At 52.4% G+C, this 20,026-nt stretch overlaps 1 protein-coding gene across 7 annotated transcripts in view; it reads left to right on the top strand.

The window, feature by feature from the left end:
* LOC149330846 (protein kinase C-binding protein NELL2-like) overlaps nt 1-20,026 on the top strand; it is a 91,897-nt gene that overhangs the window by 70,246 nt on the left and 1,625 nt on the right. For all 7 annotated transcript variants that reach the window (XM_089561543.1, XM_089561541.1, XM_089561538.1 and 4 more), the window contains 4 exons: nt 13,187-13,932; nt 16,640-16,862; nt 17,359-17,435; nt 18,103-19,431. In XM_089561543.1, coding sequence (XP_089417669.1) covers nt 13,187-13,932; nt 16,640-16,862; nt 17,359-17,435; nt 18,103-19,431 — 2,375 coding nt within the window. The remainder of the gene's footprint in view (nt 1-13,186; nt 13,933-16,639; nt 16,863-17,358; nt 17,436-18,102; nt 19,432-20,026) is intronic.

Below are 20,026 nucleotides of genomic sequence, written 5' to 3' on the forward strand. Positions count from 1 at the left end.
TCGGCTGCTGACCCGAAAGACGCGGGTTCGATCCCGGCCGCGGCGGCTAGAATTTCTTTGGAGGAGAAATTCTAGAGGCCCGTGTACTGTGCGATGTCAGTGCACGTTAAGAACCCCAGGTGGTCGAAATTTCCGGAGCCCTCCACTACGGCGTCTCTCATAGCCTTAGTCGCTTTGGGACGTTAAACCCCACAAACCAAACCAAACCAGTAACCTAACCACTTTCGACGCTTTCTCTAAAAGCGTCTGAGTGGCTCGTCCATGCATTGCTGACAGTTGTATTTCTGATGACATGGCGCTCACACAATCTACCGGTGTGCTCCAATTTTCGTCTCGGTCACCGGTTGCCGAGTACTCTGAAGTACACGTCACGTTTAGAGGGAACAATAACTCATTAACATCGACATCAGCACAGCCGTGCAGGTACGAAGGAAAGATAACCCACAGAAAACCTTTGCAGTTGAAACGCCGGTCTAACATGTCGCCCTATTTCATTTTCCCACCAGCTTGGTGGCCCCTTTCCGGCGGGTACACCATCCCTCACGAAAACATCCGTTTAAATTTTACGAACTTTTTGTCGAAAGCGAAAGATTTGGTGCTCTGTCGTAAACGTTGTTAGGGATGACACTCTGTTGTCGGCCGAGCGTTCGTATACCTGCTGGTCTTGGCATTGAAGTCGGCAGAAAGCGGACCACGTGCATGTCGACGTGGAACGGAGAAGGGATGAAACGAAACAGAAGAATGCTTTTGTTTCATTGGGCGTGCGCATACCTCGCTAGGGGGCGCTGACAAAGAAGTCTCATAGTGCTGACGTCATTTAATTGATCTGCATCCCTAAGTTTCCATCTATTGGTCTCGCCCCAAGCCGTTGCGGGGGATAAGCGTTTGGCAGCTAGTTAGCTGTTCATTCCAGGGGCGTATTTATGCGTCTTGGAGCGGGGGAAAGGGGGGGGGGGGGGATGTCTTGTGTGAACCTTGTATTTCTTCGACTTTTTTAGTAAAAAAAAAAGTGGGGGCCCACCTTTTTTTCCCCTTTTTAAATCTGCCCCTGGTGCAATCCTGCAGATTTCCGCGTGCCCCTCGTACTTTTACAAGGCACACTGCAAGCGCTCTTAGCAGCTCTTTGCAAAGCGACACCGTGGTGTTTCTCGTCGCTGGTGACTTCTTTTATGACTGCGTTCAACGCATAGCGTTTATAGCTCCTTACTGAGTTCTTGTAGACTGAATGACCTTCCTATAGATATTTCCTTTCGTTCTCTACATTCTACAGACTGTCTATAGACAAGTCTATTAAAAAGGGTACGTCCATAAATCTACAGATTGTCTAGACTGTGTATAGGATTTGTATTGCCTATAGACTACTCTGTAGACTTCATACAAGCCTATGGACAGTTATAGACTGTGTACAAAGATTTTTGTAAGGGGCTTGAGTGCCCGTTCTCGTCGTCCACGCCTTGCACTTGGTGTAGCAGGCCTTATAGTATGGTAACATGGCGACTGCAAATAGTCCGATGCCGAAGAGCGATGCGGTCGCCTCCTGTCGCCATTTCGTGCTTGGTGTTCCTTGGTCGCCGCGTGTGCATGCGCATACGAACGGTTTCGATCAGCGGCATTCGTCGGCGGGCGTCGTTCAATTCGCGCATCCTCTTGTTGGGGGCCCTCGTAAGTGGCGCACGTCTGGCGTGTTGTACCGAGCCAAGATTAACGTTCCGCTCCGGTTGTTGTGGGAGAAATGTGCCACAAGGTGCCGCCGCCACAGCACGTGCGTACGGCGTGCTTATTGAATGTGGCCGACGCCGCAGACCGTTGCCCCCCCCCCCCCCCCCCCCCCCCCCTTCCCGCTCCCTTGTCGGCGCAGACGGTACGGCGTCGAGGTGTTGGCGAAAAAGAAAAAAAAAAAGCACGTTCCCTCCTCGATGACCCCTCTGCCGGCATCGGTTGTATGGCGGCAACCGGTCGCGTTCATTGCGACCGCGGCGACAGCTGTGCGCTGTGCGCGTACGGAGCGGCGGCGTTGCCGGCGGCGCGTCGAAAAGGAAATGGCGTCCGACGTCTGCCGGAGCAGACGACCAGCGGGCGCGCGCCGGTCGTTTGCCGGGTGAGCGAGCGAGGAGGTGTGGGAAGGGGGGGGGGGGGGGGAAGCAGTGGCGTGCGTGTTCTCTGGGATCCTCCAAGGTCTCCATAAAGCTCGATCGACACGAATGACTTCTTGGCCGCTGGTGGCGGGGCGATGGCGGGCCCCACCGATCGCTCCGTGCGCACGAAATGGCAGGCGGTGTCCCTGTAGCAGACGACGGCGAAGAAAAAAAATTCCAAGCTGTACCGGTTGTAACTGTCTGGTGCCGTCGTCGTTGGGTTCTAGCGCGTACAGAGTGAAGGCTGTTTTTTTCCTCGCCGGATTATATGCACCGTGACACGAGGCAGGCGCGCGATTTGTTTTCACGGCTACGTCTGCGCGCTGCTCAAGTTCCGTGGTCCACTGGGACAAAACTAACCATACCGCTGTCGCGAGGGTCGGGATGGTCACAGGCGTGCGCAAGGAAAAAAGGCTGAGGTCTTGACCTTTCCCCTCTCGTGCCCGCTTAAAATGCGCTCGAATTTGCTTCAAAGCGATTCAAAGGCGAGAAGTCGGGAGTATTGGTGCTGGACTTTCCCCTTACCCTTTCCGCTTCAGGCCGCCAGAATTGCGAAGACAGCCTTGAGAGTTAATGACAGAGCTGGCAGACCAGCGGCCAGCTTAGCCTTAATACCTTAATCCTCTCTGCAAGGATGCGGCCGCGGTTTCTGAAGTGCGGTTCTGCAACTGGTTCCCTGTGATACCCCCGAGAGAGACCAGATTGTGTGCAGATGGAGCGCGGTAAAGTACGGCGGTCGCTTTTTTTGCACTGTAGACTGTTTGCGCTAGTGGATGCAAGCGCAGGTTGATTAATGGTCACACTGAGCAAAACTGGCGAAGACAGCTTTATGCTGTGACCTAGTCACGTCGCCGCATCGACCACAGCTGCTGGTTACTCCCATCCTGTCCGCTGGGCCGCCTCTCGACCACGCGTTGTTTTCAGACGCAGGAGCGCGTAGAAATTGTACCCGTTTTCCTCAAGGAACAGGCTCGATCGAGTGTTCAGCCGTGCGCGGTAGCTCTCGCCTATTCGGATGGACGTCGTTTGGCTTGCGCTGTTGATACCTTGTTGGTAGGTTGCGCTGTTGATATTTTGGGCTGGTCGAGTACGCTGGAGCTGTGCCTCTTACCACCTGCCCTTAGTGACGGAAGTCGTGCTCCAGCCGCGCTTATTTCCTCTCCACAGCATTCTCTCGTTTTCATTTGTAGTCGCCGTTTCTGATGAATCCTTTCCACTTCACCTGCGCCCACATTGTGCCTGTAAACTACCCGATTTCCTCACTTCGACTAGGTGCTACCGTCGGATTCGCCTCGTTCTTCACTTGTTTAGCGCTCAACCACTCATAGCCGTACCACTAGTAAGAGATGGGTCGGTTGGCCAGTCGGTTGACTCAAATTGAGATCAGAGGTGCAGCTGGCATATAGACACGCCAACCCTTTGGTCTGCTTTTCGCCAAAGTAGTTCGCGTTGCTTTCAGTCGTCCTCTAAGGCATCTGGGGCGATGAGCTGCTTTAACTCGCCGTGCGAAGTCGGCAGATTCGCGGAAGCCGGATTCGCCGAGCGCTCCTGATCCTGTCGACTGCGCCAGCCCCACTTTGGGCACCAAAACAGACCACGATCACTTTTGCTCTTTGCGTGTTGTGCGCGACTGTGTTTTTCTTCATAATTTTTGCCGGTGTATTCCCGATTTTGTTAAATAATTCCTTCTTTTTATTTGCCCTCAGTGATGTGGGTCTACGCCGCAGGCGCTGATACGATATACTAGCTCGATCGAATTAAAGGGGCATTAATGGCAAATCCAAGTTGGTCGGCGTCGATCGATCGCTGTAATGACTGCGGCGACTCACTGAAACGGGAGCTTCCAAATATAGAAATAGGCCAGAAAATCGAACGCAGGTATCGCGGCCAGTTTGTTTTTAGAAACAAAGCGCGATGTCGGCGGTACTTTTTTTTTCTTTCATCGTGGATCTTAGGCTATAGCATACTACATTCCGCATACAGCCTTCAGTCGCTGGCTGGATCGCGCCGGATAGTGGCGTCATCAACGTCGTGCAGTTTGAATCGGGTGGCGGGAAAGAGTTATTTCCCACTCCAAATTTGTCCGTAGTGAATAGTGTCGACAGAACCACCGAAAGCTAATGAAACTGCTGCCGAAGTTTGGTATGGGTACAGCCCTCATAAAAATCGTCTATGGATCGGCTGTAGACTTATAGACTGTTGCCTTCTTGTAGAAATTTCTTTTTGTCTATTCATAGTCTGTAGACAAACCCTATAGAGAGCAGTCTATAGGTAATACAAACCCTATATACAGTCTATAGACAATCTATAGATTGATGGCCATACACTTTTACTATACTTTTGTTTGTAGACTGTTGCCTTATAGGTATTGCTTTTTGTCTATTCATAGTCTATAGACTGTCTATGGACAAAAGTCTAAAAAAGTGTAGGGCCATCAATCTATAGATTGTATATAGACTCTCTATAGGGTTTGTATTTCCTATAGACTGTTCTCTGCGGTATGTCTATAGACAGTCTAAAGAAATTTTTGTAAGGGAAAAGCGGCCGCTAGGGTCTCCGGCGGTGCAATGGGGTGCCTGTACCAGAAAAACGCTTCCGCGTCCGTCCTATATTTCGTCTCAAACATTTCATTCAGTATAGAAGCGTATAGGTCCCGTCTCCGTTAGTTGCGTTTTGCGAGCCCCTGTGACGCTCACATGGAGGAAGATCGCGGTCAGCAGTGTCGCGGCTGGCTGTGGAGAGACCTGCCGTGCTTTATGGCACCACGTAGTTTGGAACGCTGGATAAGCATACGGTGTCCTCATTAACCTGCAACACGCATGTCTTACAAAAATTTCGTTACATTGTCTAGACTGTCCATAGACTTCTGTTGATAAAGCCTCTAGACAGTCATAGATAATCTGCAGTTTTACGGCCATACACTTTTAGTAGATTTTTGCCTATAGACTGTGATAGACCAATGAAATCTCCTCTAGGAAGGCAGCAATAATTATAATCATCAGCATGACTACACCCACTGCAGGGCAAATGCCTCTAACTTGTATCTCCAGTTAACCCTGTACTTTGCCAACTGCGGCTACCGTATCCCGCAAATTTCTTTATCTCATCCGCCCACCTAACTTTCTGGCGCCCCCTGCTACGCTTGCCTTCTCTTGGAATCCACTCCGTTACCCTTAAGGACTAGCGGTTATCTTGCCTTCGCATTACGTGCCCTGCCCGAGCCAATTTCTTCCTCTTGATTTCGACTAGGATGTCAGGAAGGCAGTAGTCCATAAGGAAGCTAAAGAAAGTCCATAGACTCTTTTTATTATGGACGGGAGCGAAGCGAAGTGCACGATAAAGCAAAGGCCGCGTTGGCTAACGGCAGTCGGTTGATTTGTGCTTGATTCTGTCGTTCTCCCGTCTTCACTGGACAGGTAAGGTTTAACTGGACGCTGCATTATACCGCTGTACGATTAGCACTGGCCGGGTGCAATAGAGGGTATTTTCAGACTTCAACCTTTGGAGCTTTATAAAGGATGCAGTTCGGTCTACATAGCTTTGCCGTTCCTAAGGGTTTACACAATTTTTAAAGAGGCTTTTTGAGTTAGAAGAGCGCTATTTTTCAGCATAGCATTGTCAGCGGTGTGGTACATCGGAATAGAGCTAAGGCGTGTGAACTAGCAGGCTGGTTAACTAATGTTGAATAGTTAACTTTTTAAATATTACTGTTAGGCTTCTTAATTAATGAGAGACGTGTAGCCCACCGCAAGTGATATAAATATCAGCTTTTAGAATTTCGAAAATGCGGTTACTGTCGGCGCTGTGGCCCAACAAATGTTTGCTCTTTCGACGATATGCACACTGGAGAGCTTGCTTCGCCTGCAAGCTTCTCGGAAGCGCACACATTTTGGCGCGATGTTGCCAAAATTTGTTTGGCTACAGCACCGAGGGTAACTACGTTTTCAAAATTCTAAAAACTGATGCGGATATTGCTTACGGTGAGCTGTACGCCTCTCAATAATTCAGGAGCCAAACTGTGATTGTTAAAGTTAACTATTCAAAATTAGTTAACCAGCCTGCAAGTTAGCATGGGTTAGCTGTATACTGATGTACTACATCGTCGACAAACCTGCAAGTTAGCACAGCTTTGCTGTATTCTAATGTACGCATTAAAGCAGTGCACCGCGCTCTTTTTCATAGTAATGTAAATTATTGTGATAACTTGCCAGTTGCCGTCTGCGGCAGTGTACATGCAAAAAAAATTGAAGCGAAACGAATATGTTGCAGAGAATAAACAATTTATTCATATGTACTACAAATATATGTCGGAAAAACGAAAGGCGAAGGGCAGTGGCAAATAAGTGTCAACATAGCAGCTGTTAGTGACTGTTGTTTGCTTCTTCTCCCCCCCCCCCCCCCCCCCCCCCCCCCCCCCCGGTGCATCCGACACTCGCAGTGACAGTTCGGCTGTCAAGCTTGATGTTCTCCACAATATCGGTATAAATATTTACAAAACCAGTTTTCTGCGCTGTGCAATATTCTGCGGTATCCTTCATGATTCTACTGGATCAAGATCGAGGCTGACTAAGCCGGCTTTAGTTGCGCTTTAAGTCTGTATTCGCCCTTTGCACTCTGCCGCGCAGCATTTGCAGACTGGCGTCTGTCTTCGTCAAGCATTGGTCGATTATCTTATCACGGTCTGAGATCTTCCGAAAGCGACCCACTAACTGGGCGTTTACATGAGCCCGACAAAAGTCGGGTTAAGCAGGCTGTCGGGCCGAGAACCGGTTGTCGGGCTCATGTATACGCTAGGGGGTCGAGCAAAGGGACCGTCGAGTCGAGCTGGACCAGCCCAACTGCAGGGGGTGGGTTGGCTCTGCCCAAGTCAAGGTGGTGTTGGCCCGACCCGGCTGGAAGGAGCATGTATACGCTGCCGCATCGGCTTAGCGCCTCCTCTCCTGCCTCCTCTCCGGTCTGGCTGGCGCTGTGCAGGAACTCGGAGCACTCGGCGCGCGCGCTCTTTCGTACGGCCTGTGCATGAGGGGCAGTTGCTATCTATCGCCGCAACTCTCCGGGGGCTGGTTCGGTTACTTTGCACATATTGCTGAACGGCTGCTCCGAGTACTGAACAAGAACTTGACAACCATATCTTATGCAGCCACTGCTATCGGCACGCAAAACAGGGAACTAGTAGATGGATCTCAAAACATTGAAGTCGGCATGCAATGATGGCGCATAGTATTAGCGAATAGGGCTGTATCATTTGCGTCTAGCAGGAATAAGAGTGAGGCAAGATATTGCAGGGCGAAGCCACGGTTAGGAAAACATTTATTTTCATCTTCAGGGCTGGCACAGTCTCGGTTGATACTTGGAAATGTATGAATAAAATAATAGCACTTGCCGTTTGAAAACGTTCGAAGTGTCTGTGCCATCTGTTCTCAATGCGTGAAACACACCGAATCAGAAAGATCCTTTGCTCTTTGGAACTCCGATATCGTTTAACATACTCAGGACTGAAAACAATAACAGGCGCTGCTTGTAATGACCTATACAACATTGTCGTGCGGCTCGCAGTTCAAGGGATGTCAGTTACAGCCTTAAATGCTTTCGCGTTGGCTTGTGGATGAGACGGCTTGTCATTTTGGTTTGTCAATTTCTTTGTGTAGTTGACGAGAAGAATTCGGAGAAACTTCTCAGAAATGAGGTGTGTTAAGCATTTTGTGTGGCAGCATCCCAGGTAGCACCGAAACATTGTGATAATGATACATTTTTGTTATGCTCAAATGTTATTTCAATGTCCTTTTTTTCTAATGTTTTCGTAATGTTACATATAAATGTTCGAATAACTTACCCCAAACATTCATGAAACACGTAAACAATATAAATGGAACTTTCTCGAAAATGGTGAAGCCGCCCCACAAGCATGCAGGCCTGCCAGTGGTGACGGCACACAACTTACAACACTTTGCAAGAACCAACAACAAGAGCGACACCTTCTCCACTATACTACAGCATCGCAACTCATGTTCACTCACCTCAAAACGGATATCATGCCGCCGAGCTTATATACTCGCTACTGCGGGATGTCCCATGAGTGACAGTGGGGAATGGGTAATAATAAAAGTTTTGTGACAAAATAATGGGGCTCTTCATGTAATCTATGGCAAGTACAGAGGGCAAAACACATGCCTAGAACAAACAAACTCTGCGTTTCGGAGCTCCCAAAGCCGCTGCAACCAAGAAGGCAAAAAATGACGATGAAATTCTATGAGTTTAACAGCCCATGTTCACATCCACACCATTTTTAACCAAATCTCATCGCTAGTTATCGCGTGTTACGCCCGAAACACGCTCAGAGCGTGTTCTAGACATGCGTTTTGCCCTCTGTACTATCTAAGAGATGTGGTTACAAGGTACTGTTAGTTGAAAAGCATCTTTAAGAACAGTGAGAAAATGTGCTGAAATCCGTGCTCGAAATATATTTGCAATGTTGCTTTATAGTTGCGACTCTGCCATTATAATAAAATTTAGAAGATTATATTAAAACAAAGTTTGTTTAGAATGTGAAAGTAACGTTTCCTATGTAACTTATAACGTTGTATGTTAATTTTTAATGTTAATGTAAAGTTACTATGCAACATGTAACATTACTCCAACTTGCATAACATTTTTATAACACTATTCTAATGTTCGGTGCTACCTGGGACAGGACGGGTGAATCTTCTAGATGTGGTTCAGCGATTAGTTACAAGACTTCGAGAATTTCGATCGTGGGAAATACTTGACCGCCTTTTCAAAAAAAAAAAAACGCCGGAATCACTAGAAACCCCGGCTTTGGATAGTGGTTTTCACCATGCTTTGTTCTCTGGGCGCCTGCTCAGGCCGTAAAAGAAAAGGAGAAAGCGCGCGCGTCGAGACTGGCCGTGCTCGGAGATATTTTTTCCGGCAGCGGAGGCACCCACTGGAAATCAAAGCGAGCCGCTGCCGGCCTCGAAGACAGCGCGCACGTGAACGGGCGAACCAACCGACCGGAAAGAGCAGCAGTCGGGAAAGGGAACTTTTCGTCTGGGCGTTCCTCCTCCTCTAGCATGCCTGTAGTTTGCGTGCTCGACGCTAGGGGTAGCGACGGTCTCTGCCCGACAGAAAACCGGTTCATGTAAACGCGGTAGGGTTGGGCTGGTCAGCCCGACATCTGGCGCACCCCGACCCGACCCGCAACGTCGGGCTCCATGTATACGAAGCTTAAGTGGAGTTGGTTTCGTGAAGCCGCATATTTCAGGTTTCAGAGCTCCGAATGGGGCAGTGGTTGTAGAGTTTGGCAGGACTTGTACAACCAGAAATGTGCACTTCGCACAGCATCTAAACAACAAATGAGAAACATGTAATTTCAGACAGTCTTCTCATCAGCATTTCAAGCTGCGGCTCAGTGACATTAGAGAACGATTAGTACTGACAGTGAGGCTCATCTTCATTACTTCTGCGCTATCATCTGATGGTATACTGCGTCACCTTGTTCATGTCGTAAACAGGGTTTGGGTTTGGATAAGCATCGTGGAAGGCATGCGAATATTCTATGTATGAACGGATAGCGTTAGGCTTCAGCTTAGACCGTTCACGTCGCTCGGACACGACGTCCCCGTTCACTGTCAACTCGTCGTGCCGAACGTTGTCTGTGAGGTCGAAATGCTTCTCATATACACGCATGCTCGCCGATTCGAAAGAGAAGGCACCGACTTTTCTTCGGGGGATCGGTTGTTTCCACTCCTCCTGCAATTCAGCCTCGAGAGGGAAATATGAACTTTTGGAGCTGGGACTTGGCTAATGAATCAGCGAAAGCTATTATAGTTTATAGCGTTGGCTTATCCAAATAGCCGTGCATTCTGCCATAACCTCCATAACCTCTCGCCATAAGCTCCAAAGCCCACTCGTCGCCTCTTTCTCTCTCTGCTCCCTCTCCATCTCATCTTTACACTTCCTCCTCTCATCTAAACGTGGAGAGGGGATTTTCCTGTGTCCTCTTTGGCACCTGCCGCCGTGTCATTTGAATTTAATTTAATTAACTTCATATAAATACCATTAGTAAATTGAAGCAATTGACTAAGCGATTACGGTCTCGTGGATGACGTGGTAGACTCCACGGTAGACTACAGGGCTACGTTGCGAAACCAAAGCTGCAACATCTTTCGCTGTAAAAAAGTGACACCTTTGCTTCGTTGCTCCGACAACTGGAGCAGCAGCCTGTCACAAAGCAAGGCGAATCTTTCACGGGGCGCATTCGCTTGTTCACAAAAAGCGGGCATTCACGTATTTCGGAACTTAGCATAAGGACAAGAAAAAGTGGTAGGGGTTTAACGTAAGACGGTTCAGCTGAAGTTAAGGACAACGCAGCGAGCTATGGAAAGAAAAATGATAGGCGTAACGTTAAGAGATCGGAAGCGGGCAGAGTGGGTGAGGGAACAAACGCGGGTTAATGACGTCGTAGCCGAAATCAAGAGGAACAAACGGGCTTGGGCAAGGCATGTAATGCGAAGGCAGGATAACCTCTGGTCCTTAAGGGTAACGGAGTGGATTCCAAGAGAACGCAAGCGTAGCAGGGGGTGGCAGAAAGTTAGGTGGGCGGATGAGATTAAGAAGTTTGCGGGGATACGGTGGCCGCAACTGGCAAAGGACAGGGTTAATTGGAGATAACATGGGAGAGGCCTTTGCCCTGCAGTGGGCGTAGTCAGGCTGCTGCTCACGATGATGAACCGAGTAGAGGTGCGAAAGGAGGCATGTGTGTTCATTCTTCTATTAGAGGGGATATGGCGCCATAGCTTTAGTTGGTTAATGCCCATATCCGCAGAATTGGTCATTGTCTGCTTAACATTCATAGATCGCGGCGTGTCCTCATACCAGTATACCAGCGCAGTGGCGCAGCGGTTAAGCGATGCGCCACCAGGTACACCAAGCTATCTCGTAGAGTTACGGAGAAGTTTCATGACCAAAAGCGCTATTGAAGGACTCCTGTAAAGAACTGAGCATTGCTAAACGAAAATTTAATCTCCTTGTCTTTTTTAAGGCATGGCTGGTCGCGTTTGCTATTGCGTCACAGAAAAGGAGCAACGTATTGTTAGCTCGAGTAGTGTTTCCCGCAGAGGTCGATAGGAGGCCGGGTAGCGTCGGCACCTGCTAACTACTCGGTAGAATAATGTAACGAACGGTGTTGAGTTATATCCGTTCAAGATTGTCACCTTCTCAGCATCCATTGGTGTGATCGTGTTATATTTCGCTACTAAATTTCTTCTAAGTCAAAGCTGCGCTTGTGGTGTGCCTTGAGCATACTGGCCGCACCATGCTTGTGCGCCAGTTGGAATGAGTTATTTGCAGTGTTTTAGCTTCGCTTGATTAAAGCTGTGATGTTAACTTCTTCCGCGTATTGTCCCTGTAGCGTTTCGGACGTCAGTGGCCCGTAATGATTTCGCAACCACATGTTGCGTTCTGTTTACGCACTGCGCGCTGCGGTAACAAACGACGGCACGCAAAGCGGGACACGGCACGGACGAAGCGCACTCTTTTTGTCTTTTTGACGTCGTCGTTTGACAGCGCAGCGCACAGAAGCGAACGAAATACCAGCTAGACCTGTTCAGTTCTGTTCTCGATGTGGTCTCTCAAAATGTCCCGGCGCCGTTGTATCTCGGGACGCTTTACGAAATCAGAGCCACTCTGGTTCTGCTTAGCCCTTTGTGGGAATGTCAGGATCTGAACGGGAGATCCCAATGCATGGCTTGGGTGCCCTTCGGGTAACCCGTGAAATGGCTCGAGAACGGAGTTACGAGTGCTGACAGGCTTCTCGTGGAAGTCATGAGTGACACGTCTTGCAGCCTCGATCCACCAGAATGAGCGCTCTCCTGAGGGATGTCCTGACGCCGTCACTCGTTCAAGACTCACTCGATCCGCTAATGATGCGGGGTGTGAAGTGTAGTGGCGTGGCAGGTTTTCGCGCTATCGCAAATCTTCTTCCTTCATTCGCGCTGTCAGCGGGAGTGACGGATGGGTGCGAAAAGGTCGACGCATGACAATGGTCACTGACAGGAGGGAGAAAGGCGACGGAGCCGTTGATTGAGAAATGGGTCTTCGCAACGACTTGTGTGCAGTAGCTGTTTCTAGAAAGGGCGCCTGAACGATTCCGGGGTAGTTTCGGCCCCCGTGTTGGCGCGTTGCCTGATGCGTGTGAACGGGCAGTTGCTGGTAATCGGTGCATTACAAATTTACGACGTGCTCCTGCCAGGTCAAGGAGTCGAGAACTCGACGGAGGCGACGTATGACGCGTGCGATGAATCGTGCTGTTTGCATCGAGAACGGATCTGTCGTGGGAAGTGCGTTCCGACTTGGGTGACGGGTCTGTGCTATCGACTTTCACTGCGTGAGCTAGTACAAAAACAGTGCAGTGTCTGTATGGAGGGAGGGTGTCTGCCCGGCACTTCCGTACACATTTCCTCAACGCTCAGGGCAAACTGACTCTAGTCTTCATACTAGCGTTCAGACTGACACCAAAATAAGCGTAGGTCGCAGTGCCCGACAGCGTAGTGGCGCATCCTGTATATTAACATTTACTTCATGAACCGTCTATCAGCGCGTGTCAACTGCGAGAGATCTAAGCTTCCAAGGTATGACACCTGCCCTCGGGCGACTTCCTTATCGCGAGCTGGGTTGAGATGGTCGATCGATTTCGGTGAAGACGTTTTCGCGTTCTCGCTGCTGCTCCCTTCATTTACTTTGGTAAGAGACCGGAGGCTTGATGTGGGAGGTGTACATAGGAACAGCAGCGCAAAGAGTAGCACACATTCACCGCAGCGCTGAGCGCTGAACGAGCGCCTTCTGATGTTACAAAAAGAAACTGTGTAGAAGACTCAGATCCTCCTGGTGCAAACAGGACCTCGCACTGGGTCCAGAGGACACAGCACCAGCGCTCTTCCTGTGCTTTGCTTGCGCACCTCTTGGCGCCAGAACCGCGTCATATCCGCCGAACCGTTGCGCTCGCGAAGTCTCACGTTCCCCCACCCCACTTGCCTGTCTCCCTCCCCTTCCAGCGGCGGCGGCGGCGGCTGCTCTGCGCCCGGAGCTGGACCTCATCGAGGCCCTGGGCAACGGCAGCTACGCGGGCCTCGAGCCAGCCCGGGGCATGCACCGCTGGAGCCCCGCCGTGCGGCTGACGGCCGCCCGCGCCCGGCACGTGTCCCTGCCCGCCCAGGCTGCCAGGCACGCCGCGCGGCTGCTCCTCTCGCCGGGCGACGTCACCCTCCTGGCCTCCGTGCGTCAGGAGCCCCGCAACGTGGGCGCCCTGCTCTCGCTGTCCGGCGGCGGCTCCTCCTCCTCGGGCGTCCTGGAGCTCCAGAGCAGCGGCCGCCGCGACGAGGTGCGCCTGCACTACGTGGGCCGCGGGGGCCGCCAGCTGGTCGAGACGTTCCCCTACCGGCTCGCCGACGGCGCCTGGCACCGCGTGGCGCTCGCCATCAGCGGGGCCAACGTGCAGCTGTTCGTGGACTGCAGCCGCGTCTACTCGCGCCTGCTGCGCCAGCCGCCCCGGACCCGGGAGGACGAGGAGGCTCAAGGCGGCAAGAGAGGGGAGGAGTGGCAGCTGTGGCTGGGCCAGCGCAATGCGCGCCACTTCCACTTCCGCGGCGAGCTGCAGGACGTGCGCATCGTGGCGCAGCCGCAGGGCGTGCTCCTGCAGTGTCCGCAGCTGGACGCCCAGTGCCCGACGTGCGGCCAGTTCCAGGAGCTCCAGGAGGCCGTGGCGCGCCTCGAGGGATACGTCAGCAAGCTCACGCAGAGGGTGAGTGCCCGCCCCTGGTACTCTGCGCTAGCTCATGTCAGCCCTGTCAACGCGCGCTCCTTTTCATTGGCTTTAAGCATGGCAAAGCGCTGCTGGTCCGGGCTCTCTTTGGTTTGTTGTTTTTTTATATATTGCCACCAGGTGGCCCCAGGTGGCATCAGAAGACAAAGAGGTGAGAGTTGGCTCACACGCCCTGAGGGCTGATTCTGTTAGCGCTGCTGGCGAACGGTGTCTCCTGCCTTGGTTCCGTGACAATATATTTTTTTAGAGGACCAGTAAAAGGGGTCACTGGCAGGACAGCATGCTCTGGTAGCTTCAGCCTCCATTCATCAAGCGAGACATTAGATGGCGGAGTTGTCAGAGGTGACCAGTTGCACTGAGATTTGAAAGAAGCATTTGCGCGAATCAGGCCGCTGTAATGATATTCGTGCTACCGCGTTAAGCAACTGCACTGCGTGTTTGCAGTTTTTCTGTGTTCAGTGATTGCCCCCCCCCCCCCCCCCCCCTCCTACACAAACCCGTCCCACGATTCCAAGCGGCAGCAGCTTATAGTTGTGCGTAAATCTATGTTTCCATTAAAATAGCTGCTTTCGACATGACGTAACGATGCTGGCCGCAGTGGGTGCGTTCAAGATGGCTGAGTTGCCTGTGCAGTGACTGCATGAACCGCAACTTGGATGAACTTAACTGCCGACAGCAGCACCCCTGCCACTGTATGGCCGTGAATCGCTCTGGTCTTCTGACGTCTGCGTGCAGTGTGTGTCCGTGAGAATCGTGCTTTGCGCCGTGTAGGAAGTTCGATGGCGTATTTGTGCCAGCTTTACTCTTTGGAGGGGTCGTCACGCTTAGTGTCTGCCCGAAGCTTGACTCATTTCGATGATATCGGCCGTGTCCACACCGCGAGTGTCACGCATGGGTGACGGCTCGCGGATGCGGAACCACATCTGGTCCTGCAGCTGGCACTTTCGGCCAATCGCTGCGCTGGATTCGAAGCCATGGGACAGGGTTCAAAACGACACCAGAATGAGGACCATAAAACGAGTGAAGCACCCCGTATTGCCTTTCACTTTTACGTTGATTTTTCTATTGCCTTCGGAACACCCACTTGCTGGGTAGCAAGTTCTTATCCTACAGCTGAACCTCGTTGTAGCGATGTCGAAGGAGCCCCGCGATTTCTTCGTTATAGCAGTTGCTTCGTTACTGCGGTACGCGGCCTGTCGCCGATGTGCTTCCGGGGAGCCATCCACGCACTCCGAGCGGCCTCTGCGCGGCCGGGTTTACAATGCGTCAACCGAATGTGTTAGCCTTACCGATGCGCACTCGTTTCTTCCGGGGCCCTTATGGCTTCAGAATCTTGAGCCCAGGTCTTGGAGAAAACCAGGCAGACGCCAAAGTGGGCAGTGGCGTGGGCGGAGCGCTCGCGCTAGGCCAGCGGCCATAAAATCATCGCATAGCAATCTGTTACCATGTCTCGTCTTTTTGATTGCTGCCACGTAACAATATTTAGCTTCGTTTTCTGTGTGCCGAAGCTGATACAATTAGCCGCTGTAAAAGAGGGGTGCGCTGGCGATTTCGTCGCGAGGTACTTGTTCTGGTTGGCTTCGCCGCATAGCTCACGAGCGCTTCACCGCGTGACAGACATGTCTTGTGGAGAACGCGCACGCCAGACCGAAGGCCGCCTTCTGGACAATTGTTTGCCCTTTCGTTTTCTGCCGCTTGGTACAGTGAAACCAGCGGGACGTCGTTACCGACAAGCGCACTTCCAAACGGTTTTGACCATGTGACTCTGACGCGAAAACGGAAATTAAACGGCGCGTGGAACCAGAGATGTAGGGCGCGCTCACAGCGGGCATTGTGAGTGAGGAGGTTGGAAAACTGGGGAACTCCAGAGACCTTTTGTAACTCCCCGCAGCGTGGCATCGCTAAGCGAAGTGTTTCACGCTGTGACCAAAATTCCCCCACTTAGTTCCAAAAGTCCCCATTTCAGACCCCTTTTGCCTGCAGCACCCTAAAAACTCTGAAAACTCCTTCCGAAAACTTGCATGTGAAGAGTCAGGCACGCCTCGTGCCTAATTCAGTGCTCTACACTCCTGTCGTCGTAAGTTTTGCCTCAGACAGATGGCGCTTTTGTCAACTCATGGCCAGTTCCGAATGGGAATTGCTGTTTTTAAGCTATGGACTGGCATAGGCGAGCAAAATGTTTTCTCCCATTCTGTGCTTATGATTTTGTTTACTTAAATGATCTGTTAGTTGGGGGATCATATTGAAAGCCTTACAACCCTAGAAAATCTGGACAAATACTTCTAGTTTGCATGGCTGCCACCACAAGCCGCGTGGCGCAGAACATTCAAGATCACCATGGGAATTTTCAATGTTCGGTACATCCCATTTATTTTCTAAGGCTGTCGGAAATTGTTGGTGCAAGCACGGAAAGCATTTTATTTGTCTGATTTGGCAGCAAGGAGGAAGAGTAGGTCATCATGATCTCCACGTTCGCGCAGACTCTCTCGGGGCACTTTAGTTTTCTCAAGATTACAAGTTTACAAGTTTAAATTTACTACTGGCGGCGGCAGCAGACAGCGTGAGTTGCTGAATGTCAGGTACACTAAATGTTCAGGAAAGCTGGGCAAGGGGTGTTTCGAGCTTAGTGTGTGGGACAAGGAGCGTGTTGAGTGACGGGTCATTTGTGTTGTGTTGTGTGTGCCAGCTAGCCGAGGCCGAGCAGAGGATCGCCTCAGTGGAGGAGTGCGAGTGCAACCGCAACTGCCATGTCAATGACACCGTGCGGCCGGATGGCGCGGTGTGGAAGCAGGACTGTGATATCTGCACGTGCTCCCGGGGCCAAGTCGAGTGCCATCCCATCAGCTGCCCCAAGTCCCCTTGCAAGCACCCTGTGCTGCAGCCCGGAGAGTGCTGCCCCGTCTGTCTGAGTGAGTATACTGCGCTCTTCAACCCCCACCCTCTAGGGTCACGCATGCATATTGTACTATGACGTCAAGTGCACCGGTAACCCAGGTTACAGTTCAGATTCAGCAGCTCGGTGTAGCCTCGGCCGCCTTTGTCTTTTGGACGCATGGCCTGTTCTGCCCTTGTCGAAATTGTTTGCAGACGAATCTTTCTAAAATCGTAAGTCCGAAAGATGATGGTGTGTCTGAAGACTAAGAATTGCCAATAGACTTTCTGGATGACATGTAGGAATAATCTAGTCGCTCTTTAAAGAATTCTACCAAGGGTATACTGCCTTGCAAGCGCTGGTTGTGTCGTCTACGGGAAGGTTAAAAACTATAGTATAGTCTATTCATTATCGGGGGAGATTTGTCTTATGCCTGAGAGAAATTCTTGCGAAGATTTGAATGCATTTTCAGTGCATGTATGATAATAGCTGTTTTAGCTTGACTGACCTCCTGACCTGCTGACCTCTCGCAGAAAAATGCTACCTGAAGCAGGTCCTTTATGACCACGGGGAACAAGTGACGGAGAACTGTGTCCAATGCAACTGCAGCGTGAGTACCATCTACCCAGGGCAGTAGTGGTGTTGTGATTTGCCACTGTCGCTCACTTCCTGGTATCTTTTGGTAGTATTTATGCCACTACCTTGCACAGTGCACGAAAAGCCTTGGCCGAAAGCAAGGACTCATGATTAGCTAGGCACGTTGCTGTTTGCCTGTCGAAGGGAGACCGCAGATTCTCTAGCCAGCAGTGAATTTTTGAATGACTCTTGGATAGCACAGTCCTATCTATGCAGTGCATTTCATGGACTTTGCTCCTAAAACAATTGGGTTTTTCATGGTTTTTCCTTAGAAAACTTGTCACTGAGCCTTCCCACCCCCTTTGCCTTCTAACCTGCCACAGGCTCCAGCTTTACTTCTGCTGAGATGAGCTAGAAACACGTGTCCTTCATCCTACACCTCAGGTGCAATGGAAGGGCAGCATACAAAACTTCATGAGTTTGGGCACGATATGTTCTTCACACCGCGAATGGCCGCTTACTCGTCATCTCACCATGTGTATTCTGTGTGTAAGGCTGTGGTGCGTTAAAGTGCTGTCGTTCGTCTCTATAGCCGTCGTCTGGCTCAGGTTTGGTGAACACCTCTCGAGCTATAGTAGTATTAGAAGTGGGCCAGTGTGAAAGTGTAAGGATGCAAAGCATTCTGTGTGTGCACGACGCAGGACGGCCAGATGTCGTGTCGGCGCATCGACCGGAAGACCTGCCCGACACTCACGTGCCCCGAGTCCCAGCGGTTCAGCGTGTCGGGCGAGTGCTGCATGTTCTGCCCGGGCGTCGACTACTGCGCCCGGGGACACGACTGCGACCCGCACGCCTCGTGCGTCAACCTGCAGACCAAGTACGCCTGCCACTGCCGACCGGGGTTCACGGGCAGCGGCCGCGTCTGCGAAGACGTGGACGAGTGCCTCAAGGAGGGAGGCTTCGACGGCCACCACTGCCAGGCGTCCAGCACGCGATGCGTCAACACGGTTGGCAGCTTCCGCTGCGACTGCCTGCCGGGCTACGCGCGCGTCGACGCCTACACCTGCGCCGAGGTGGACGAGTGCGCGGCGCCAGGACAGCACGACTGCCACCGGCTGGCGCGGTGCATCAACACGCCGGGCAGCTTCGAGTGCCGCTGCCCCGCCGGTTACCGGGGCGACGGGCGCCGCCAGTGCGAACCAGTGTGCTCGCGCGGGTGCCTGAACGGCGGGCGGTGCGCGGCGCCCGAGACGTGTGCCTGCCGTCGCGGCTTCGCGGGCGCCCGCTGCGAGCGGGACGTGGACGAGTGCGCCGAGGGGACGCACGGCTGCGACGAGGAAGGCTCGCGGTGCGTGAACATGCCCGGCTGGTTCTACTGCGAGTGCCGCGAGGGCTACGCGCCCACGGCGCCCGACGGCTCGTGCGAGGACGTGGACGAGTGCGCCCTCGCGACGCACACGTGCCACAGCACCGCGACGTGCGTCAACGAGCCGCGCGGCTCCTTCTCGTGCGTGTGCGCCGACAACTCGAGCTGCTCGCTCAAGTGCGACCACGGCGGCGTCGAGCGCACCGACGGCGAGCGCTGGATGGGCGGACACGACGAGCCGTGCACGCGCTGCGAGTGCCGCGCGGGCGTGGCGCGCTGCGAGCGGGCGCCCTGCCGCTGCGACGCGCCGCGGGGCGCCGTGGACCTGCGCTGCTGCCCCGAGTGCGACCGGGCCGGCTCGTGCGAGCACCCGGAGGAGAGCGGCGTGCGACTGGCGAGCGGCCAGCGCTGGCTGCACAACTGCCAGCAGTGCGAGTGCCTGCGCGGGGAGCTGGACTGCTGGCCCGTCGAGTGCCCGCCGCTGCGGTGCGCGCGGCACTCGCTGAGGCCCGGGGAGTGCTGCCCCCGCTGCGACGACGACGACGACGTGGAGTGCGCCCCCGCCGCCAACGCGAGCGGACATCGCGGCTGCCTGCACATGGGCCGCACGTACCGGGCCGGGGAGCTGGTGCCGCTGGACCCCTGCGCCAGCTGCAAGTGCGCGGTGAGCGGTTGCGGTGGTCACCTCCTGGCGGAGTGCGGCGCCTGGCTGCGGCGGGAAGCGGGAGGGGCGCTGATTGCATGCTGTAACCTCGCGGGTTCGGTCGAAGGAGAATGCTACACCTGGATGCACCACGTTTCTTCGTGCAGACGGAGCATAAGCACAGCTACTTCAGAGGGCAGAGGGCAGTCAACTATAGTTGGACACAACTCAGGAACAGAGCTACAAAATGATCCTCAAAGGAAGCCCTTCCAGCCAATGGCTTTGGCCAATTGTCATTACTTTGTGGTTAATCCCCTCTCACCTGCTAGTGTGGCATGTCAAGGGGCTGGAAGGTGCATGGGGATTAACTACATATTAATCAGATTAACCTTGTCATGAGTGGATCAATGCCATTGGCTGGAGGGCTTCCTTTGAGAGGCATTTACTGCTTCATTCTCATTGTTTCCACCTATATAGACTCTGCCCACAGTCAATAGCTGATAGCTGAGCAGACCACCTATTGAAGTTGCCATTTCCTGTGTTTGTGTCATGTCTTCGTGAAAAACTTGGTGCACTCAGAGACATAGTATTCAGCATGTGGTACAAACTAGCTGTT

This window comes from Amblyomma mixtum, chromosome 9 (genome assembly GCF_055824585.1).
Source record: "Amblyomma mixtum isolate Tamu chromosome 9, ASM5582458v1, whole genome shotgun sequence".
Classification (NCBI taxonomy): Eukaryota; Metazoa; Arthropoda; class Arachnida; order Ixodida; family Ixodidae; genus Amblyomma; species Amblyomma mixtum.